Source organism: Filicampus tigris, chromosome 12 (genome assembly GCF_054856515.1).
Source record: "Filicampus tigris isolate MCC_2025a chromosome 12, RoL_Ftig_1.0, whole genome shotgun sequence".
NCBI classification, from domain to species: domain Eukaryota; kingdom Metazoa; phylum Chordata; class Actinopteri; order Syngnathiformes; family Syngnathidae; genus Filicampus; species Filicampus tigris.
This window is the reverse complement of record NC_141228.1, coordinates 839,246-864,213: the sequence shown is the minus strand read 5'-3', so window position 1 is coordinate 864,213 and position 24,968 is coordinate 839,246. Positions and strand designations below refer to the sequence as shown.

The window sequence follows — 24,968 nt, the reverse complement described above, 5'->3', positions numbered from 1 at the left end:
TTGACTCGACCACACGAAATGATGAAGCGTATCACTTTATCCCGATGAAGCTGGCCGAGCCAAACATTAACCACACCACAAAACAAGTCCGCGAAAAGCTGAAGAAGCTAAAGCAGGATTCGAAAAAGCTCAAGGACCACAATGGCCGTAGGTGGAACGACAGAAAGGTCAACAAATGGTACGAGCGACTGGACGCCATCTTTGGCCACCATCCGGGATACACTGCCTGTGGAACAAAAGATTCTGCAACCGTCATACTCGACGCCATGTGCGAAGACTCGGCGCCAATAAACAAAGGTATTTACAAAATAGTCCCATAAATATTTAGCTGGGTGGCCTGTTTTAACGCTTCCCAGCTGCCCTTTATGTGGCATATTTTCGTAATTTTGACCGGCAACTTTCCTGCTGGCATTACTTTACTGACAACGTCACTTTTTTAAGTATATGCCTTGTATTTCAGGTAAGGGTCTGTCCACACCGTTAAAAAATGTTTACCTGATTTGTCTCATCACATACGTAGTCATAACAGTTATAAACAATATTGGGAAAGGTGTAACTAAGAATTAAGTATTGATGAAAATGCATTGCATGATGAATACAAAATTCCAGATAAAAAATATTAATACAATTTCAAGATGAAATACATTGTGTAGATCACTGGCCAATATCATCTAACAGTGAATTTTTGTCTGCATGTTTTATAGCTGGACAACGGTCTTCATCTCCTGCTCTCCTGGCCTGTCCTGATGAATTTCCTTTCATATAACTTGAAAGATACCTAAATCATTCACTGTTACTAATTGGATGGACAATTGTGACTGTTTCAAGTGAGAGCGCTCCATCCACCAGCAGTAGCACCACCGACCATCCTGAGTCTCCTGCCCTCCTTGCCCGGTCCGGTCAGTTTAATTTCATACAACTTGAAGGATACTTAAATCATTCGCTGTTACTTAGGAGTGGGCGATATGGCCAAAATATCATATCACGATTTTTTAAAAATAAAATCACCATCACGATTTTATCATGATTCTTTTACATCGTTTTTTAAATAATTTGCACATTTCTGACCATTTTCCTCATGTTAAACATATAAAACACACTTAAAATGTGTATAAAACTCTAAAAGAAACCAAATGACATTTTAAGTCAGCTAAGCTTTATGAACTGGTTTTAATTCGAATTGTAACAATTTTTATCAAAATGTGCAGTGAATGTAAACATAAAAGGTAACATAACGTAAACATAAAAACACAGCTCGTAATGCAGGTCTAGTACTTTGAAGTCTTTTAAACCCCTCCTTTTCCACTGTTTTAATGGGAATCATGTCTTCAGCAAGGTAATAAGTCACTGCCTCATTTACTTCTTTACACTGTTTGCTTGTTTTTTCATATTTAAATGACTGTGTTACCGTGGGTTACGTTAGCTTAGAGCTAGCGGCTGCCTCTGGCTATCATGTGTCTGATCTCCGTTTGCTTTGGCTGTCGGCGCTGACGTCCGAACCGAGTCTCTGCAAAACTGGTTTGCGCTTTCTCCTCCGAGGAAAAGCCAAACCAAATCGACACGGTGGATGTGGAGTTTCTTTCCGGGAACAACTATGCTTCGTGGTGACGTTCCGCTATAGCTTTCCGCTGTACAAACAAACAGGGAGGCGGGGAGTGTCACATACCATGCACTGTGCATGCTGTGATTGGTTGGTTGGGTATAGGCGTCAGCGGCTTTGCGCCGCCATAGAGCTAAACTGTTTAGAATGTGCCATGTAGACGATCAAACGATCTTTCGGCTTTATGAGATCGTGAACATGTTAAATCGCTTAACAATCTAATATCGTCATATCGCCCACCCCTACTGTTACTCATTTTATGGACATGTTGTGACATTTTCACATGAGGACACCAGCGAGAACTCGCCATGCCAGAGTAGAAGCTGTACTCCGTCCCGTTCAGCGTCTCCTGCAGTTCTTGCCCGTCCCGGTAAATGACCAATAAAATCAGACTTTGCAAAATTGCGTTTTATGTTATATAGCAGTTGCTGCCATTTATTTACTGTTATTCAGTGCATTCATATGCTTATAGGTAAGTGGAAGCGGGACAGAGACACCCATTGACGCATTGGAGCGCATGGAAGAAAGGAGCCAGGCCATGTTTATGGAGGACATCAACAATGCGCAGGCAGGAGCTCCAGTCTCTTCAGGAGGCCAGAAGGCATGAGCTCTTCACCTTCCAGGAGACCAGAAATCGAGAGCTCTTGAGCGCTCAGGAAAATGCAAGACTGGAGCGTAAAATTAAAGGAGACCAGAATACAAGAGCGTGACTTTGATTTGAGCTTTCTGGCAGATAACAGAAACAGATAATGCAACCAAAATATGTCTAATCCTTTACATTGGTGTATTTAGAAACTGCATAATAGCTGCACGGGCATGGAGCCACTCAGCTTCCACTATTGCAGACTGAGCACTATCAGGCTGCTGCAGGACAATAGTGGTGTCAGCCCATTCTCCCAAGAAATCATCCCCATGCTGTTCACACAAATTATGTAATACACAACATGTTAAGACCATAGATTTAACTTTGGCCAGGTGGCAGTCATTCCGTTTTGACAAGCATCGCCACTTACCCTTCTGTCTATCAAATGCATGTTCCACAGTGATTCTGTCTCTGCTTGTCTTGTTATTATAAACTAACTGCTGGTTGGTCACCCTACCATTGTCAGTAAAAGGCTTTAAATGCCAGCTTTTAAGGGGATATGCTGCATCGCCAAGCAGGTAATATCCTACTTCCTGTCTGCATATGTTTTTTTGTCTCTTGAGCATGTAGCAAACCCTTATTTATCCACAAGATCCCATAACCCAGACAAGCGAAGAACTCTGGCATCATGTAGGCTCCCCGCAGCACCGACAAAAACATTCCAAAATTGTCCATGCCCATCTACTACAGCCTGCGGTTGAAGTATTCTGTGTGATACTCCTCTGGGCGCAGAATGGGAATGTGGGATCCATCTATAGCACCCACACACTGTGGCAGCCCCCATCTTACCTGAAAGTGTGACGCCATGTCTTTTAATTTGTTGATGCTGGGCAACTGTATGACTTCTGGCAACAGCACAGAAATCATGCACACATTGGCAAACTGTTGAAATGCCGATGCCAAACAAATGTGAGATACTCCTGTACTCTGAATTCGTGGCCAGTTTACACAGGGCAGTGGCGATCCTCATTTGCAGGGGAACACACAGACGGTAGTTTGTGTTGCTCTTCTCCAGCTCTGGTCCAAGACGATTGCAGAGGTAATTGAATGTGCCCTTGGATACGCGAAAATCTTTCATCCATTGGGTCTCATCGTAGGTTGAAACGACTGCTTCCCACCATTCAGACGTTCTGATGTGCTTCCAGATCCTGCGGGGAACACACCCCGATAAGTAGCACTGCCGTATCTGAAACAAAACGGTTATTAGTTAAACGAATTGACACTTAATCTATACATTAGTTATTTAGTTAAACGAATTGACACTTAATCTATACATTAGTTTAGTTAAACGAATTGACACTTAATCTATACATTAATTCTGTGTGAATAGATAGCAGGTTCCAGCCCGATGCCTGCAATATGAAATATAAACAAGCCAGACAGATACACGCACACGGTGCGTACACACTATTATCAAATTTTATGTTAAAGTTAATTTCTTTGAGGGTGAAGCGAAGCAGTCCATACACGTTGTATTACCAGTTGTATTCTTTGTGATTGCGGGCGTTTGCGCCTTGCCGCGAAGCATGTGTGTCTTGCCGCGAAGATTGAGAGTCTCTCCTCGTCCGTCTTTCGTATGAAATTTTCCCACATTTCCCGGTGAACATGTAGTTTTCGGGCTTTATTATGGCGGAACCTTTCAATGGTTCTCACAAACCTTTTCCGTCTTGCATTAACAACTTTGAATAGCACGAAGAGGAAGAGAAATAGCAGACGAGGTTCCATCTTTGTGCAGAGTGTCGCAAGAATTGATGACTTGATGTTCACGGACGCCTTTTTTTGACGTCATCACGCTTCTTGTCATTCTGCGACACTTGCTGGACCGGAGGGGTAGTACATTAGTCCGCTCCCTACTGGCTTTTGTCATCAATCAAATTTGCATAAGCTACCTCGCCCACTGTCGCGCTGTGTGAAAGCAAACTAGTGGGCCACACACAAGTCCTAAGTACAAGGAACTCCTGCTACCAGGAACTCAAAGTTCAGGGGAGGTTTGGTCTGAAAGGGGCTAATCTCGGAGTTCCGCAGGGGTCAGTGCTAGGTCCACTGCTCTTCAGTCTTTTCATAAATGATCTACCAAGATATTGTCCTTCGATTGTCACCTGCCAAACGTACGCCAATGATGCTGTCCTATATGTGCATGCGAAAGATAAAAAAACATGCTGCACAAGAACTGACAGATGCTATGACAAATGTGTATAACTGACTTGAAAAATCACCACTGTACTTAAACATATCCAAGACTGTTTGTATGTACTTCTCAAAAAGAGCGACTACTGACAGTGATCCCAACGTTTTTCTACAAAATAAAACAATCAATGTAGTAAAAGAGTTTAAATACTTAGGAATCACTCTTGACTCACAACTTCTCTTCAAACGACAACTCAAAAACACTCTGAATAGAATTAAATTTAAATTTTCCAACTTCAGGTTCATTAGAAATAATTTAACTCTTGAGTCAACAAATCTCTATTTTGACACAATGATCATGCCCCACATTTCTTACTGCCTAACAAGTTGGTCATCTGCCTGTAAGACCATACTAAAACCAATTGAAACAGTCTATAAACAAGCTCTGAAAGTATTGGACAGACAACCAAAAGTGTACCATCACTGTCAGACATAAATAAAAAAAAACATGAGCGCATGAACTGGGACAATACTATTAAATATGATGCCATCTTGATTTACAAAATCTTCCACCACAAAGCTCCTCCTCCACTGCAAAAATTTGTAAGAAAAATCTCCAACAGATCAACAAGAGCTGGTTCTAGAGGTGACTGTGTGATTCCCTTCAGAAAGAGTACATTTAGCCAAACCACCTTCTCTTTCCGTGCATCGCATACCTGGAACTCAATACCAAACACCATACATGAACTCCCGTCTCTGAACCTCTTGATCAAACATCTTAACGCCTGGCTGCTGGATGAACAACATTGTCATCACAACACTGCCTAAACTGCATGTATCTCAAGTTTGTCTTTGTCCTGTGTTTTTTTACCTACTGTTGCCTATTCATTTTATCTTGTGTTTTTAACATCAACCTGCCTAAGAGACTAAAGATGTAAATTATGGATGGAAATTAGCCTTTGGCTATAATCTTGCATATTTATATGTACATGTTCATTAATATGTTTTGTCCCTATTTTCAAATAAACTCAAACGCAAAATTAATGACTTACGGACTTTTGGCCCTGCCCAAATTTCTTCTCATTTCAAATTAATTCACGCTTCAATTATATAACAAGAATCTTTGAATGTTTGAAGATCATGTGACCTGTGTTAGTAGCCATTCATGCATCGTTTCATTTATATCTCAGAGAGTGGGAGGCAGAAGAAGGCATTGGTCCAATGGTTTGTTCGTGTGTCTGAAGTTCCTGTGAGCAAGCTGCCACTGCTTGGAAGAGAGCCGCATCCACAGGAGATCTTTTACTATCACGGTCGAGACTGTAATGAAGAAGTCAATGTGGAGTCCATTGTCAGACCTGTGCAGGTAAAGAATTGATCTCATTAGAGGCCACATTTTTTCATCAATTTTCTTCTGCTTATCCATGTATCACATGGGCAGCAGTCTAAGTTGTGAGTGCCTTGTTGATATTAGCACATCTACAGCAGTTTGTTATAAATTGTGGAGTTTCAGGGTTTTTCCTGGCTCAAATTTAGGCAGAGGTGGTACCATCCTGACCATGCGCCATGACGTGCATGCGTTCTTAAAATTCAACTGACTCGCTATCTTTTACAGAGAACATACTTTAAGTTAAGAGTTCCGATAAGAATATCTATTATCACGTTAAAGCATTCATTTATTAAAACTAGAGCCACAATTTTTTAAAGTGTCACTGGAAGAAAACACATTATACATACAGGCGCACATAAAATAGACCAGCATATGAGCTCACAAGATGCTAGCTTTGCTGTGTGTTTGTGCTGGTGTTGCCGTTTTGTTTTTGTTGTTTTTTTAGTGGGGCATTACATTTAGCAAAAACTGTGTTAAAACGTCCTGTGTTAAACTTCATATTTGTATTATGCATAGATGGACACTTTACCCTATTTTGCCCATCCTCCCTCCAGCCGCAACCTGGGCACCCTTCCGTTCTCATCCCGCGGTCCTCATTCATAAAAATAATCGTCTTCCGACCGCGTCCGTTCTTGTCCTTTTAAAGTGCTTCCGTACTTGCATTCCGTCAGTCCGCAAGTGTCGCCCCCCCAAAAAAAAAAAAAGCTGATGATGATGTGGACCTGAGCCCGTCAGAGGACATCACGAGAATATTAAGATTGCCTTATGATGCAATACTTTTGCGTTTTTATTGAAAGGAACAAGTTTTCAGTTTTTATTGTGTTATTTCGCAATGAAATAATTACGGTATTGCAAAATAAGGCAAGGTTAGGAGGAAATGAAAGACTTCCACTTCCGGGTCGTATGGCAGCGCTAACAAAGTTTTTACACTCAAGAGATGTCCCAGTCCCAGACAAGGACATACTTTGCATGCAAAGGGATATTAAGGTATATAAATGTTAACAAATTGCTATCCCTGATTACACACACAATATAGGTTGGGCGTGTTTGTCAGTCAGTGAAATGGGGTCCTGGTATTACATGTGTTGAACCACGAGAGGGAAGACTATGCCTGTGAGCGCAATGTTAAAGCAGGGAAAACACATTGGAGAATTGTGACAGGCAGTTAATAAAGATGGCGTGGTATCGCAGAAGACAACAGTGGTCTTGCTCTTTTTAAAAAAACAACACAACACGTAAGTTTAGGGGTGGGCGATATGGGGCCCCCCCAATTTTTTTTTTTTTTTTTTTTTTTTTTTAAACTAACGATAATTTGATCATATTCTACAAAAAATATTTTTAATCTGCACTTTGCTTCACAGAACAATTATGGGTTGACACCATTTGTGAACTCGTATATATTTTAAATTGCTGAATACACCTTATTCAAAACATTCAACATTCAATACCAATATTTAACAATGAAGAACTAAAAATTATATCTAGACTTACATTGATTTTTGGGAATATTTGTGATTTAAATGTCTCCTATTATTCCATTATGGTATGACATATACAATGACATTCTATGCTGCAGTAAATACTGGTGTCATACTTGACAGCCTGGATTTTCGGTTAACATTCATCTTACACGCTTGTAGTCATTATTCATAACTAACCTGTATTCCCAACTACTGCAGCAGTCAGAATGAGAAAAGGGTGTTAACTACAGCAATCACAATGGGAAATAAATGTATTTGATATGTGTTTGTGTGACAGAAGTGTCACCTAGCAAGTGAGAGAAAAAAAAAAGACATCGTCATGACAATATCCATTCTCATACATTGGCCACCATATTCAGAATAAAGTTGAATAACAAAGCTGCAATTTACCGAAAAGTGCATTTTTCCCCACTCATTTCACTGTGATATGTAGACTTGTGATGTATTCATGTTTGGGTGTATCCTGGCGTCACACTAATAAGCCGCCGTAGTTTGTGCAAAATGCCTCGGGAATACAGGTTAGTTATGAATAATGACTACAAGCGTGTAAGATGAATGTTAACCGAAAATCCAGGCTGTCAAGTATGACTTGTTCGCTAAAGAACTGAGTGTATGTGTGCGTGAGTGCGTTTGTGTTTGTTGGCTCAACTCGGCGACTGTTTTCTGAGTGTGTGTTTACTAAGCTTTTGTTTAGCGTGCTTGCGCGGTCACCAAGTTTTCCTCGTAATCCATATGGCCCGTGGTGGAACAGAATTGCTCTTCACGGTGACCGTTTTGGCACATCTAACAATGTTATTCCCACCGACGTCTGTGTTGTCAACCCCAAACCATTTACAGACTACGGACGACGTGGACTCGTGCCTTGCTATTATTCCTCGCTTGACACTCTTCCATACTTGAAACAGAGCGGCTGCAGTGCGGACAGAGTCACGTGACTGGGTCCTGCCCGCCGATTCAGCGAATGATTATCACTTCCTCCTCCTCTGCCGTCAATGCACCCTGATTTTCAGCATTTCCTCGTACTTTGCGACCGTCAAGTCGCTATGCTTTTCGAGGCAGTATTAATACTCGATATTGTAAAACTACACATTGTGAAAGCAAGATTGACGATGATAACGATTACGATATATGTCGCCCACCCCTACATAAGTACTGACCCGGCTAGGGACGGACGAAAACCTACCTCCGTCCTTGCTTAATTCAAAGGATTTTTCATCCGTCTGTTCACAAAATCGGCGTCCATCCGGGACGGACCTTTCCATCCCCGGGATGGAATGCCCATCTGTAGTATTATGCTCAGATTTTTTTTTTCCCCTCCCATTTTGAACGTGAACTTGGTAGGCAAAAGCAATCTCATTTGCAAGTGCATGTGTGAGATGCACGTAGCTGGTACCTCGCTTGCGGGATATAATCTGTTCAGTCGCTGCATTCAGACCAGCCCTTTATGAGACGCGCAACAGCGTGCCCGTATTTGGAAGTGCTGACGTAGAGGCCGACTAGGAAGTAAAAATTGAATCTTTTCCTACTATTAAAAAAAATTATATAGTTCATTGTTACAAAGGAAAGCCCAGTCTTTGTTCATTTAAAAAAAAGGAAAATCAACAGGAGACAAGATGTATCTTTATCTATTGGAAACGCTTTCTGACGTCATGGCGGCGCCGCCGTAAAGTAAAATATGTGTCACGTGAGGATCGGGATTTGGACCCATACGCAGACATGACATGGAAGTTGAAGAGTAAAAAGTCTTTATAAACAAACCGAGATCAGAACTGGAAGAGAGTTTGCATACTCACTCAAAAAAAGGTGTGACGTACTGACAAGTCACTGACTGACTCAAACTTACAAACCAGGGGTGTCAAACTCCAGTCCTCGGGGGCCGCCCTCCTGAATGTCTTAGAGGTTTCCTCGTCCAACACACCTGATTCAAACGATCGGGATCAAGATCAGGCTCCTGCAGAACTTGCTGATGAGCTGATCATTTAACAGGTGTGTTGCAGCAGGAAGAGATGGAAAACAGGCAGGTCAGCGGCCCTCGAGGACCGGAGTTTGACACCCCTGCAACTGTAAGACATCAGGCCTATATGACATGATAAAGGATGTAGCGAATATGCCTTCATGTGGACCACATCTCCAGCGCTGGAGACAAGATTCAGCCAGGAGATGCCACCAAGTCTGCTCCAGCCTCACTTCAAAACAATGAATCACCAGGGGACCCTGGCAATTAGATTTTACAAAGACCTCCTAGGACCCAGGAAGACACACACTCCTGAGCTACTCTTAGTCACCTGGACCCCCTCTACACACAACGGATGTGGATTCGGATGGCCTCCAAACAGACTTTGTGGAGCTTCCCCCAGTGGGAAGCCAGGAGGTCCCTCTTTCGATCAGCAGGGGGGGCAGCCCCGATGAACATTGACAGTGCTGGATAAAGACTGACCCCAAGAGGTCGACATGGGAACTGCAGCTTTAAATTTCCTATGTCTTGTGGTCAAACAAAATTGCCTTGAAATGAAACATAATCCGGGCTGCACGGTGGTCGACTGGTTAGCACGTCCGCCTCACAGTTCAGAGGTTGTAAGTTCGATCCCGGCTCCAGCCTCCCCGTGCCTGCGTGGGTTTTCTCCGGGGACTCCGGTTTCCTCCCACATTCCAAAAACATTCATGGTAAGTTGATTGGACTTTCTAAATTGCCCCTAGGTGTGATTGTGAGTGTGGATGTTTGTTTGTCTCAGTGTGCCTTGCGATTGGCTGGCAACCAGTTTGGGGTGTCCCCCGGCTTCTGCCCGAAGACTGCTGGGATAGGCTCCAGCACTCCCCGCGACCCTTGTGAGGATAAGCGGTATATATAATGAATGGATGGGTGGATGAAACATAATTCAATGTATGATTGTGTATTGTTTACTGTGTATATCCTGCTAACTTGGCATTGATTAATGTGCTTCTCTATGGTTATAATCATTTTCCTGGTCAGGTTTATGAGATAACAGTGTACATATTGGGTTAAACTCATGTCTTTGACTCCTAAACTTTAGACGCATTCAGAATGAGATGTTTCCATCTGAAGTATAACAATTGATGCCAGTTACAAATTGTGAAATGCACAAAGGATGCTGATTGAGTAACTCAAGGGATCTGGTCACCGAGCACAGGTGGACACAATAACCTTCATTGAGTAACTTAAATGATCTGGTAACGGAGTACAGATAGACTCAATAACCTAACCAGACAGTCATGCATAAAAGAATCATGAGGAAAACAGTAAACTAAATCCTAAATCAAAACCAAAAATCAAATCAAAAGTCATGTGGGTGACCAGAGGGTCACACGGGATGAATTGATTGCGCTGCCGGAGTTGAGTCAGAGGGCAACCGAAGGCCTTGTGCCACCTTAGCAGAATCGGAAGGAGGCTGCAAAGCTTGCGCCGCCGAAGCAGATCCGAGTGAAACAGCAGAGCCTGCGCTGCCGGGGCAGAGTCAGAGCCTGGTGGTGCAGAGGGGGCCTTCATTTGCTGAGGCGCCGGGAAGGGGGCCTGGCACTGCCAAGGAGCTGGCATAGGAGCCTATAGTTGCCGAGGTGCCGGGACGGGGCTCTGCCTCATCAGCCTGCCACCATAGAGGTTGGGACGCACACGAGACACGATGGGTTGGGAGTACAGATAGTGAGGAAGGTAAACTAGAAGAAACGGCATGAACTGGACTAGGTGACGTGCTCTCTGTTTAAATGTGGGGTTAGTAACAAATGTTGGAGGAATTGTTGACTGGTGGGTGAGCAAACCCACATTTTCTGGGACTGCCCCATCATACAACCTTTTTGGAAGGACGTTAAAGGAATATTAGAAAAACTTCTTGAAGTCCCCTGGATCCTTTGATGTTTTTGCTGGATTTTCAGATAGTTTGTCCCATGAGCCAAAATTTTTGCTTCACCTTCTTCTAATGACTGCAAGAAAAATGATAACACTCAACTGGTTAAAATCTGAACAACCCACAGTTGCGCAATGGATATAAAAAAATCTAACAAATATACTCAATGGAACAATTGACGGTGCAACTGCAGATGAGGACCGCTAATTTTGAAAGACGATGGAGAACAGTCTTGGACCTTTTTAGTTAAGATATAGATGCCTTCGGTGTGTCTAGGTTGTTTTCTTTTTTTCTTCCTTGTTTTGTATGTACATGATGCCAATGGTGTGTGAAGGCCCAATCTCAGGACAATTGTTATGTCGTTTGTTGTCAGTTAGGTTCAACAATAAAAGTTTAAAAAAAAATGTTTCAACAAAGTTACAAGTTTAATTTTATTTTAGATTTTGACGACAATATTTTCCTTTTTGCTGAAAAAGAATATGGGCTCCAACTATAGGTTATCGGCTTCCTTGACTCCTAATAATCGGTATCGGCCCTGAAAAACACATTGCTCCCCTGCGGAACCCCCGACGCTGGAGAGCGAGAGCAACCCGCGGGCTGGAGGACCCGTCCACCTCTCTACTTTTGGTATCCTTTAGAATGCTTGGCCCTTCTTTTGCTCCCTGTCTACAGTTGTCAAAGGTTGGCATTTCTGTTTTTTTTTTCCCATTTCTGTTTTCTACCCTGCCAAAATGGCCTTGTTTGTATTTGGAGCTGGGCATTGTGATGTGTCCGCAGTTGTTTGTTGCATCAGTGCACTACTTATTAAAATATATCATTTTTGAATTCATAGTGGTAGGGAAATACACTATTGTGTGTGAATCTTTTGATGTGTTGGCTATTCTATATGTTAAAATTTATTAAATGCATAAATATGCATGCTAATCTGTTTGGCAATGTTAAAAAATGAGTTGAGTATCTCAGAAAAGCCCTTTATGCCACTGAGCAGTGAACAATTGCAGTGTTTTCAAAGGCAGCAAATGTTGCGTTCACGTCAGAGCTTTCGCCAGGGTTTGTTCAATGTTGCAAATGTTCGCAAACGTTCGCCAGATGCTCGCCAACAGTTAGACACATTTTTCTTGTCGCAAGGAAATTTTTAACATTTTCAAAATTCCCTTGCAACAAGAAAAGTATAGGCATACGTCTGACGAATGCCTGACAAGAGTTTGGCTAACATTTACGACCTGGAACGAACTCTACCGTGATTTTCTACCTTCATCAACAGTTTGAAATGTTTGGGATAGGGGCTTGAGAAAACTGGGAGGGGGGCCTGTATTTGATGGTAAGCCCCGGGGCCCATGAGTAGGTAAAGGTGATTCTGATCATGGGGTCTTGTTCACAAGTGAGGGCAGGATGGAACGGGAGATCAACTGGCGGATCGGTGCAGCGTCTGCTGCGATGCGGACTCTGTATCGGTCTGTTGTGGTGAAGAAGAAGAGCCGAAAGGCGATTTACCGGTCGATCTACGTTCCTACCCTCACCTATGGTCACGAGCTGTGGGTTGTGCCTGAAAGAACAAGATCCCGGATAAAAACGGCCGAAATTGGTTTCCTCTGCAGGGTGTCTGTGCGAGAGATAGGAGTCATCCGGGAGGGACTCAGAGTCGAGCCTCTGCTCCTCCACGTTGAGAGGAGCCAGATGAGGTGGCTCGGGCATCTGATTAGAATGCCTCCTAGACGGATCCCCGGTGATGTGTTTCGGGCATGTACCATCGGCAGGAGGCCCCAAGGACGACCCAGGACACGCTGAAGAGACTATGTCTCCCAGCTGGCCTGGGAATGCCTTGGGATCCCTCCGGAACAACTGGAAGATGTGGCTGGGGAGAGGCTTTCCTGCTGAAGCTGCTGACTACGCGACCCGACCTCGGATAAGCGGTAGATAATGGATGGATGGTTAACCAGACACAAAATCAAGCTCCTCCCATCTCAATCCCCAGATCTCAACCCTATTGAAAACCTGTGGAGTGAGCTAAAGAGGAGAGTCCAGAGGGGAGGATAAGGATAAGAAGGAGGAATGGTCGAAGGTCCTTCTTTCTTTATTTCCCATCTAGTGAAACATTAGAGCAGAAGATCGTTGCTGTTTTGTTGGTAAAAGTGGGCTGTGCAAAGTATTCACAAAATAGGTGCTGATATTTGTGGCACATGTGATTTGATCTTCAGCATCTTCATGATGATGAAGAAATGTTCTTAATGTGAGATTTTTTTTTTCCCACTGAATAAATGCACTTCAGTTAAGATTAGTTTTTTCCTCATTTTTTAAATGCGTTCCTATATTTTTGAAAATAAAATATTAATTAGAAGCTAAAGGACACATGTTAAACAGGGGGGCCAATGATTATGGGGTGCAGTGTACTTAATGTATTGTATAATTGTGTTTCAGTTTGACAGTTACCGTATGACAAAAGGCCAGTTTCATTCCCGGTGTCTTGACTTGTTGTGGAGAAGAGTTTGGTTAACTGCGAGCGTGATTTTCCCCGTCGTTGGATTCAGGGTGTGTCAAACTCCGGTCCTGGGTGGCCGCCCTCCTCCATGTCTTAGAGGTTTCTTCCTGCAACAAACCTGATACAAACGATCGGGATCGGGATCAGGCCCCTGCAGAACTTGCTGATGAGTTGATCATTTGAAACAGGTGTGTTGCAGCAGGAAGAGATGGAAAACAGGCAGGATAGCGGCCCTCGAAGACCGGAGTTCGACACCTGTCGATTACGTCCTCCATTTCCTCTGGTCAAAAAGGGGAACTACCACCCTTGACTGCCAATCCAGAGGCACTACACCCAATATCTAAACAACATTGTAGAGGGATACCAACCACTACTGTCCCACAACATCCAGAGCCTTAACAAGCACTGGGTGGATCTCATCCACCTGCCAGCTACTCAGTATATTTAGTTCATGTAATTTGAAAGCTGTTTTATCATAATCTCACTAGGCTTGTATAGAAATTTATTATATAGAAATTGTCTTTTGTCTCTCCTTTCGCTCACAGGTAAAGCATCTTGATAGTCCTGCTCCATTCCCAGACTCCAGCGATAAAGATACACTCTATGTTAAGTTGTCCTGGGACACAAAGACTTTCAAGATGGTAGAGTCAGCTCTATTGCCACCTTTCATCCCTGTTTGCTGTCCCAAACGTTGCCACCCCAATTCATCTCCAAGCTCACTGCCTTCAGGCACCCTTGCATCTCGAAGAGTGAAAAGAGGAGCTTTGCCTACACCTGACCCCGCCGTCACACATCGGGCAGCTTCAGCCGATCTCCAATACACTGAAGCCGCTATGAGCGCAGGAAAGGTTGGTGGCCTGGAGGCAGAGTCACTGCACTCAACCATCCAACTGTCAGCTTCAAAACGTCTAAGCACCAAGAGAAGGGTTGCGCCATCTGGGACAACGGGTGTTTGCAAACGGCTGGAGCTCCACAGTGAGTAGTTTGCCGTTTAATAATATGGAGCATAATATGGGTTACACAAACTGACTCAAACAATTATTGGGTAATATTTTGATAATTATGCATAGGGCTAGCATCGTTTGAATATGGCCGATTCCGGTTCTTTGATTCGATTCCAGTTCCTAACGATTCCCGATGCCGATTCTTAACAAAAAAAAGGAGTTATTTTTGGACAAATCACATGAACTTCACTGTTCTCTAATTTCATGAACTTTTAAGTATTTGTGAACTTTATCATGGATTACTCAAAGGGCTGTTTTTAACCAGTATATTTATTTTAAAACGTTTTTTTGTGTTATTATTTAGTATTATTTTTCACAAGAGTTTTATTTTTGAGAAGTTCAAGACAATACAATAATGCAGTGAACACCAATTGATCGGCTAACCTTGTCTTGCTTTAGAAAGAAAATATATATGACAAAACACAATGCTACATTTTAAGGACAAGCAAGGAAAGTCCATCTAATCTAAGCAGTCTATGTACCCATATGATGTATCCATATGTACAGTATTTATGTACATGCTGCAGCTGCCTATGCTATAAGCTAAATATTAGCTGGATATGTGCATTTGTGCGTTGAACTTGTTGGCTCAATGTTGTCATTAGACGTACTTAGCTGATTCTTACTTTTGGTCATAAGCTGCATTGCGTCAGTTGTATGGCTAGGCGTCGGCCAAATGAGCCAGCCGGGCTAAGATCCGGATAGGATCACCGACCCTGCGAAGGGCAACTGCTTCCACTGCGGTTCCCCAGCGACTGCCGCCGCTGTGGATATCCGTGGGAAGGACGCCCAGAGTCGCTGCCGCGGCCTGCGCTTGCCGGCCGGCACGAAACTAGCGGAGGGGCTGACCGAGAGGGCCACGGCAGCTCTTGTGGGGGCGAGCTTCGTTCTGTGCTATTGCGACGCAGCTTCGGCGGCAGGAGCGTGGGGCTGCGCGCCGTGCGCGCACACTTTTTTTTATTAATTGGTCGTACTTCGTTCGTAGCTCCACCGCGCGGCTAACTAGGAATTGAAACTGCTCGCGAGGTGCCCAAAAGTTCATCTGAACCTACTCGGCTAAATGGGCAAACAACAAAAATGGCGTCCGAGCTCGTCAAAAGCTCCACTACCAATTGTGCGTACTTACTTGCATTGGGCAAGTTCGGTCTGAAAAAAAAAAAAAAAACATGCGGTCTGCACAAAGAGAGAAGAAAAGGAAGATGATAAGAATGAGACAAAGAAGGAGACAAAGAAGAAAAAGGAGGAGGACGAGGACACAGAGAGAACAGCGGGAAAGCTCAGAAAAAATGGAATCATTTTTCAACGAGATGGAGATACAGCGCGAGTTCTGGTGGTGATAATGACAAGAGTCCCATTGTGCTCAAGCACCCGACGAGTGACGTCAGCAGCATGTTGAGGTGGATGAGATTTGACGCTAGGATTGGGGACCAGGAAGAAGTCATTAGGGTGCCAAAGGGCTACCTGGAGAGCTGCCAAAAGTAAGAATACATTTTTACAGAGCTGGGCACTTGACCCTTTTTTGCTGGTCCGGCTGGGACCCTCCACAAACCCTCCATAAACATTGTCGGCACCCGAAATCCCCATGCTCAGGTGTGAGGTTTACGCTGCTCAGTAAGGATGTTTGCAATATAACTAAAAAGTCTCTCACTGTCCACAGAGCTGCAGGGAGTAGAGAGATACTGTTGCAACAGCAGCCAGTGAGGGGAACTGGTTCGTGTGTTCTTTCAATCCTAAGGTGGATCACATCTCTTAGAGATGGTGGGCTCTGAGAGGTAGGTCTGTACCTGCACTTCTGCTGAGGTCCTCACAGACAGGGCCTGTGACTCCCTCTCTTGTACCAAGGCGTGGGGACTTTCTCACTGGCTCCACTGCTTCCCCTACTTCCTCTGCTTTGGCAGCCCTCTTCTCCCCCATCTTGTTCGCCAACTCCTGGGTTAGGTGTTTCTTGGCAAATGTCGGGTTGGCATACTTAGTGAAGAAGCTAAAAAAATAAATAGACGAATTAAACATCAAACACAAATCTAAACAATAACATGGGAAAAACACCACGTTGTACTCAATCAATAAAAATGGAACCCTATCAAATTAAACTACAACTTAATTTAAAAGAAAAAATAAATTGGCTTCATACTGGTGTCAATGATGACTTGACATTTATGCACAAAAGATGCATTTCATTTTAACTGTCATTTTAACCATCTTTTTATCTGGGATCCAGTAGAGTGGCAATGCAGAAGACTGGCTCAGTCTCGATATAGCCAAAGCGTCCCTCCACTGCGCCCAGAAGAGTCCTCTTCATGGTTTTAATTCCATCTCATCCTCCTCCCGTGACGAAATCTGTATGAGGGCTAACGGAGCTTCAGGTACTCTGTATAGCGACGCATACCAAGTTGTTCGACAAACGAAAATGGGTGGTCGTTTATCGTAATCCACTCTGCTATCAATGAGGTAATTTTACGAGCTTTTTCGCTGTCTTGGGGCATCTTTTCTTTCTTCTTGAAAGCCTCATCTACGGTCGGCTGTTTCTTCGCCGGCTGAGCCCGTAGAAATTCGGCATGTGCTACGGGATTTGTATTTTTCAAATGGCGGATGAGGTTGGTGGTGTTGAATGCAGACCTAACTCTCTCACCCCTTGAAATGCCAAATTTACAAATGGAGCAGATTACAACTGCGTTGTTGTTCTCATCGACTGAAAAGTGTTCGCAGACTGCTGACATGATCGCGCACCTTCCTTTCAAGCTGCTTATTCAACTGAGTGATGTCAAACACACATCCGGTGTAACGTAAGGGTTACGTTGATGTACATTTTGTACCATGTAATTTATTCATTTTCCCCTAACATTTGTAGCCTACAAATACAAAAAAGCAGAGAAAATTTTGAATGAAATATATATGCAATGTATCCGATTTCTGATCAAGAAATAATAAGTCGAGTCTGCAACCCCCGATCGGGGTCGATATCAGATCGCGTGATCGGATCGGGACAACCCGAGTAGTGACTAAGTATACATGTACATACAGTACAGTACATTGACATGTATACATTATGCTTATACAAACATATAAATGCCGGCATTGATCTCATTATTTCACAAAAATGTAGTTCTTAAAATTAGAATTGGCTAATTCTTTGTCCAAAAAAACATAGAAGCTCCATATCTGGCCATGAAAATGATCATAACACCGGCTCAATACTGCATTACAGTAGATGTCACACTAATGGCTCTTTAAACCTCTGCACATTTTCTACTACTGACGTTTGAATCAATAAATGGGAACTAGTTTTCTTAAAGTTAAATTTATATGTACCGTATTTTCCGGACTATAAGTGGCGTTTTTTTTTCATAGTTGGTGTGACTTATACTCTGGAGTTACTTATGTGTGAAATTATTAACACATTATTACCAGTATATCATTTCACATGTTATTTTCACACTAAAACGCAAGAGGGCACTCTAGACGAAGCGTCTTTAGAGCAGTGATCCCCAACCTTTTTTCTGCCTCTTTATCAAAGAAATTTCCCCCAAAAATGCGACTTATACACCAGTGCAACTTATATATGTTTTTTCCTTCTTTATTATGCATTTTATGGTTTGTGCGACTTTTACTCTGGAGCGATTTATAGTCCGTAGAAAATCAAGTATAGAAAGAAACTGTGTAATGTACTTACTGTATCTCACCCTCCCTCATGTGAAAATGTTCATAAATGTTTAAAATGTTATTTTCTTATCAAGCATATACTAATATTTTGAATTAATAACGAATTTTAAAAAATTGAAGTTCTTTTGTCTGTTATAATTTTGCTGCTTTTGCTGATTTTTAGATTTTTGTCGAGGTACCGTTTCGGTATTGGTATAAAGGTATTTTATTCAGGTATATTATCGAAGTCCAAATTTTGTTATTGTGACAACACTAGGCCTGGGCGATATATCAATGTTTTTTTTGTTGTTGTTTTTTTTGGATACGATTTTTTGGTTGTGGATGATTTAAAATATAGCAAATTAGTTTTCCCCCCCTTTTGCTGTGGCGCGCATTTAACCCTCATGGCCTTCCGTAGCTTCTGCCCTCCCATTTGTTTTTGTCACACTTGTGCAACTTGGCTACAGCTAAAGAGAGCAAAACGTTTGTTTCCAAGAAAACAGTTGTATCGTCAGTGGTTATTTGGTTTGCGGCTAGAGGTGTGCAACAAAGGACTGTACGCTGCAAAATTTGTTAAAAGCTCATTGCAACAAACACTACATGCACTCCAGAACTTCCGTGCAGATAAGCGGTTTGGATAATGGATGGATGTATGGACTTTGCACTGATTGGGCTATGCGGCAACTTGTGCATGCAACAGATGAAAATGTTGTCACCGACATGCGCCTTGTCTTGAAAAGCTGAGTCCTGTAATCTCGAAGATTGGCACAAATGGCATGACGTTGAGTGATAGTTAAGGCTGGGCCGATAATTCGATATCACTATGTATCGCGATTGACACGTGATCGATATCAATACAAAATGCCTTTAATAAAACGTTCGATATGAAAACAAAACTAACCCGATCGCGTCATGGTGTGTGATTTAGGGCAGCGCGCTTCCGCCTCCAAACACGAAGAAGTTAAACCAATGAATAAGAAGCCACTAAACCAACGAAGTAGAAGCTACACCGCAAAAACAAGCCCCCTTAAAACAAGATAAAATATGCCTATTTTTAGTGTAAAATTACCTTAAAATTAAGTGAAATTATCTGCCAGTGCAGCAAGAAATTTTACTAACCTAGATTTCTTGAAATAAGAAAAATATTTATAACTATATTAAGCTTAAAATAAGCATGACATACTTGTTCTAAGCAACAAATCAAGGAAATTTAATCTTAAAGGGACGGTGGGGCCGGGATGGCCATGTTTTCACTAACAAGTTGATTTTATATATTTTTTGATCAGAAAAATGAAAAGAGTTGACATTTTCTATTTTATCCATTAATTTTGGAGACATTAGGAAGGAAGTAACTCCATGAATAACCCCCCTTGATAATGAGCACAATGGCCGCGCCCCCTACCGATTTATCCTTGTTTGGCCAGAGTTTTTTTGCTTATAATGTCCAAAAACAGCGATAAATTGGCACCAAAATTTATGTGGACATCTACTAATGACCACTTCAACATATCAAAAGGATTAACCTCTCCGTGGCCGATTTATATGAGAATGAGGAAATGTGGAAGTCAGCAGTTACATAAGTACAGGCTGGGACGAACGCACAATGCTTCTTTGCTTAAAAAACAAACAAAAAAAACACTGCCTCTTTGCTTCAAAAAAAACCCCCAAAAAAACACTGCCTCTTTGCTTTAAAAAAAAAAAATTGCTTCTTTGCTGATCACGGTTAGGCATTAAACATTAAACACCATTAAACACCAGTCAGGATATTTACAGAGCCTGAAGTGGGAATGAGTAGACGTGTATTTGGATGAGGAATGGTCCCAGTTTTTCGACTTACAACGCGACCTCCAATTTGAAAGGTAAAAGCCGAAATGGCACGTTCCAATGCGGCCACACTCAGCTGTGCAGTCAGCCTCGCTGGAACTTTTCGTTCGTTATTCGATGAGGGCTTTTGTCACTCTCACGCCGCTTCACTCAGGCAGAATGTGGCAGCTGCAAGCAAAAAGCAGGGACACCGCGCGTGACTGCTTGCGAGGCGACATGAAGACACAGGCTCATCTTCACCGCCACACGCTGGGCGGACAGTAAGGAGCTAATGTTGTTATGCTAACGCCTTTTGTTTTAACAACCTGAAGCTAGTTGTTGCTATTAGCCGTCCCATTATCCTACCTTTAGCCGGGGAGGGAAGAAGGGGACGTAAAGCTCCAATCAGCCTGCTGCTGCTGCAAGCTGCCGTCTCTTTCCCTCCTGAGACACGAGTTTAGCATCGCTAAATGTCCAAATATAACCAGTTGGGGTTCGTGTGCGCATTCATGCTCTTGTCCGCTTCAGCTTGTGAAAGTGGAGGAGCAATCGCCATGGTATTTTGGATTTTGTGGAGGTGATCATGATGAGATCACGTTTTGTGTCAATAAATCCAAACTATTGTGCAGAACACTTTTATACTTTCACAAGTTGAAGTGGACAAGAGTAGTAATGTGCATTTGCATTTTGGTGGCGATCAGTCACCGTTTTAGACAACAGAACTGACAAAGCGAGCAAAATTACCAAAAATGCCTTCCTCGTGTGACGTAGACCGCTGAGACCGAAAACATAAAATAAGCCACGCCCCTTTTTGGGGGTGGGGACATTTGTAAACCTAATCACAAAAAAAGACCTTAAATCACTACAGTCTTTTGAGGTGGGCATTTTAGTACTAATATCATCTTTACATGCAAACCTATTATATAAATGTTAATGTTAAGCCCACCCAAGTGCCCCTTTATAAAAAGATTAAAACACTCATTCTAAGCAACAAAACAAGTCAGACAAATCTTAAAATAAGCTTTAAACACTCATTTTAATAGTGCTATTAACTCTTAGAATAAGCTTAAAACACAAACATTTTACAAACATTTTAAGCAACAAATCAAGGAAATGTAATCTAAAATAAAGGTTAAAATGCTCATACTAAGCTACAAAGCAACTCTTAAAATAAGCTTCAAACACTTATTTTTATGAGGCTATTTAGGCTTGGAATAAGCTCTAAACACCTATTCTAAGCAACAAATTAAGGCAGTTTAATCTTTATAAAAGCTTAAAATAGTAATTCTAAGCAACAAAACAGTAAGTTAAATATTACAATAAGCTTCAAGCACTCATTATAATGAGGCTATTTAGGCTTAAAATACGCTCAAAACACCTACTCTAACCAACAAATCAAGACAGATATTCTTAAAACTACTATTTTTTCTTCCAAATTTGCTTTTTGAAATGAGCTAATGAAATGCTAAAGTTGTATTTTTTGATTTAGTGAAAATTAAAGAAATACTGAACTGTACTTAAAGTACAACTTGAGTGGAACACAATCACCTCAGGTAATACAATAACTCACTGTGACATGTCATTGTCCTAATATGCTTTTTTTCAAGCTATTTCAACACAAGAAGTAGGGCTCAAACTAACGATTATTTTAACGATAGATTAATCAGTCAATTAATCGTTGAATCGAATTAAAACAAACAACTTGTAATTTCCATTTGTTTATTCCAGAACTGGACAGAAAAAGAGGACAGTAAATAAAATCTGTGATTCACTTAACTTTTCTTTGTCAAATGTTGTAAATGGCAAATTACCAACAGCAATTACACACTTGGTTACATCAAAAGACAATACTGGACAGGGCAAGCTTCGTTTCTGGATAAAGACGTCCGGGCTCTTCTGTAGGCTGTAACAGATCAAACATATGGCATACATTTAAAATGGGGTATTTATGCTTTTTATAGGTATTTGATAACACACTTTTTTTTTTAATAATTCGATTTTTTATTGTTTTTTCATTAACATAATAATAATAATAATAAGATAAAATAAAATACAATCAACCCACAAACAAAACTGACTGGCAGACAGGTAAAACAGTATCTTATAAGATGAGCAGTATACTAAGACAGGCAGAGTAGTATGTGATACAGCATGTTCAAATAACCCAGGAATAGCCTCCACATGAAAATGTTATAAGTTCTGGCTACGTCCCTGTATCATGTGAGTACAGTTTTTTCACGACCAAAAGGCACACCGTATTAAAAGGCGCAGTCTCAGTTACGGGTGCTATTTCTGTAATTAACACATACATAAGGCGCAGCACCGTATTTTTGGGCACAGGAATGGTAAAACATACAATATCTTAAAACACATGGTAGCATGCATGCAAGCTAAAACATATCATTGCTGTCCTGTGAAAAACACTTATCTCCAATTTTGGAAACTTTTAATTTTCCCTTTAATGTGATGTCCATAACACGGAAACATGATTCAGGTAAAAATAAGTAAATGAAAAAAATGGAGATAAGATAAGTGTTTTTCACACAACAGCGGCGATTATGCTAGCAAGCACGCTAACGTATGTTTTTACAAAAGCAGAGGGAGCAAAACTGAGTTCGGTTGTTTTTTTATTGAAACATTTAACAATGTACTCACGTAATTGTCAGTGATTAACTGTCATCCACAAATCTATCAAAGTCCTCATCTTCGGTATCCGAAACAAACAACTGGGCAAGCTCTCCATTAAACACGGCAGGTTCGCTTTCGTCATCGTCCGAGTCAATCTCGTTGCCATGCGGCTCCTCAAAATTGCCGGCCTTTGCAAAAGCATAAGCATTTTCCAAGCATCAAATGTTGGGCCATCAGGTACCTTCCAGCATCTCAGAATTATCCGGGCACAAGTCATAAGTACTGTCTTCAATATTCTATACCTTAAAATTATTAAGATGAGGTACCATGGTCTCCAAGGAGACATAGTCTTGGTGAAGCCAAAAGAATACAATTCAACCAATTCCCCATACAATCAATGACATTATCCCACAAAGGACGGATCCTTAGAACATTCCCATAATGCATGTAGAAGTATACCCCTCACATCCCCACATTTCCAACACGTCATCCTTGAGTAACCCCATCTTAAAAAGCCTTGATGGGGTAAAATAATATCTATGAATTATTTTATATTGAATAAATTTGCTTCTAGCTTCCGTTATGTGATCCTCAGCACCGGACAGAATCCCCTCCCACGTCTTCTCATCTAGGGTACAAGATAAGTCCTTTTCCCAAACCAAGATTACCACATATAACTGGAAAGTTTTGTCCTGGTTGATGCAAGGACACTTGGTTGAGTTTTCTCCCAGGTAAATCCAACAACCTGCCTTCTAGATCCAATTCCCACATCTCTTTTAAAGACATTTTATGGATTTTTTGAAGAAGAGATTTTAAATATAGCCATTTGCTCTCTTCAGACCTGTGTCTTCCCCGCCGCCTTTAAAATGGCGGTGGAGAAGCCCCTTCTGATGAAGAGCAATCTGGACGCCAGCGTTTTTAACACAGAGCAGTATCCAACTTACCATTTTTAAGTAAGATTTTAGAAAAACTGGTCTTCCTCCAGTTAAATTATTTTTTAAATACAAACAACATTTTAGAGAAGTATCAATCTGGTTTTAGGATGAACCACAGTACAGAGACAGCCCTTTTAAAGGTTTTAAATAATATCAGGTATACTGCAGACATGAAAAAACTCACAGTCTTTGTGCAACTGGACCTAAGCGCCGCTTTTGATAGTAGATCACCAAATTTTATTAAACAGACTTAAAAACCTGGTGGGCATCTCCGGTACTGCTTTTAACTAGTTTTATTCCTATCTCACAGCCAGAGGTTTCTTCGTTACCATGGATATTTGTTCTTCCAAAACCCATGAAATTAAATGTGGGGTTCCCCAAGGTTCAATTTTAGGTCCAATCCTTTTTAATCTTTATATGGTTCCCCTTGGGGAAGTCATCAGAAGACACGGCATCAGCTTCCACAGTTACACTGATGACACACAGCTGTACATTAGCGTGTCTCCTGATGACACAGGACCTATTGATACCCTTTTAAATTCTATTGCAGATATTAAGTCATGGATGGCAGAGAATTTCCTACTGCTCAATCAGGACAAAACTGAGGTTTAAGTTATTGGCCCTGGTCAGAGAGAGAAACTTTTACCCAAATTACTAGATTTTAAACCCTCACAATGTGAAAAGAACCTGGGCGTCATTTTTGACTCTGAGCTCAGTTTTATTCCTCACATTAAAAATGCAACCAAGATCATTTTTTATCATCTTAAGAATTTTGCCAGAGTCCACCCGTTTCTCTCTCAGGCTAACATGGAGGTGCCGATGCATATTTTTATATGATGTCGTTTAGATTATTGTAACGCCCTGCTCTCAGGTCTCCCCAAAAAGACTATTTCTTCCGTAAAACTACTGCAGTCAGCCGCTCGGGTGCTGACAAGAACCAGAGGGCGGGAGCACATTACAGCAGTTTTAAAATCGCTGCATTGGCTCCCGGTGTGTGTCAGGATCGATTTTAAGGGTACTTTTATTAGTTTATAAATGTCTTAATGGTCTTGGCCCATCTTATCTATCTGACTTACCTTTGTCATACCAACCCTCGCGGATCCTGAGGTCCTCTGGCACCGGCCTTTTAATTATTCCTAGGGTGAGGACCAAAACGCATGGCAAGTCTGCATTCAGGCATTTTGGTCCTCAACTTTGGAATTTCCCGCCAGAGGATGTCAGGTCCGCAGAGACTGTTGATATTTTTAAAGGGAAGCTCAAGACATACCTTTTTAGTTTGGGTTTTAAATAATCGTTCTTAGTTTCTTACTATTTTTATCCAATCTCATTGTTTTATAGTACTTAACTTCTTTTACTGCTTTGTCTTTTTAGCTTCATTGTCA

The 24,968-nt window shown here is 41.7% G+C and overlaps 1 protein-coding gene and 1 long non-coding RNA gene across 11 annotated transcripts in view; both read left to right on the top strand.

The window, feature by feature from the left end:
• orc1 (origin recognition complex, subunit 1) overlaps window positions 1-24,968 on the top strand; it is a 107,908-nt gene that overhangs the window by 15,967 nt on the left and 66,973 nt on the right. For 7 of the 10 annotated variants that reach the window (XM_086048153.1, XM_086048150.1, XM_086048149.1 and 4 more), the window contains 2 exons: window positions 5,561-5,733; window positions 14,123-14,552. In XM_086048153.1, coding sequence (XP_085904279.1) covers window positions 5,561-5,733; window positions 14,123-14,552 — 603 coding nt within the window. The remainder of the gene's footprint in view (window positions 1-5,560; window positions 5,734-14,122; window positions 14,553-24,968) is intronic. The other 3 variants (XM_086048157.1, XM_086048155.1, XM_086048156.1) reach the window with 1 other exon arrangement.
• Window positions 831-5,417, top strand: LOC147138010 (uncharacterized). Its single transcript, XR_015089086.1, has 2 exons — window positions 831-1,970; window positions 2,073-5,417. It is a non-coding gene; the product is annotated as an uncharacterized LOC147138010 (long non-coding RNA).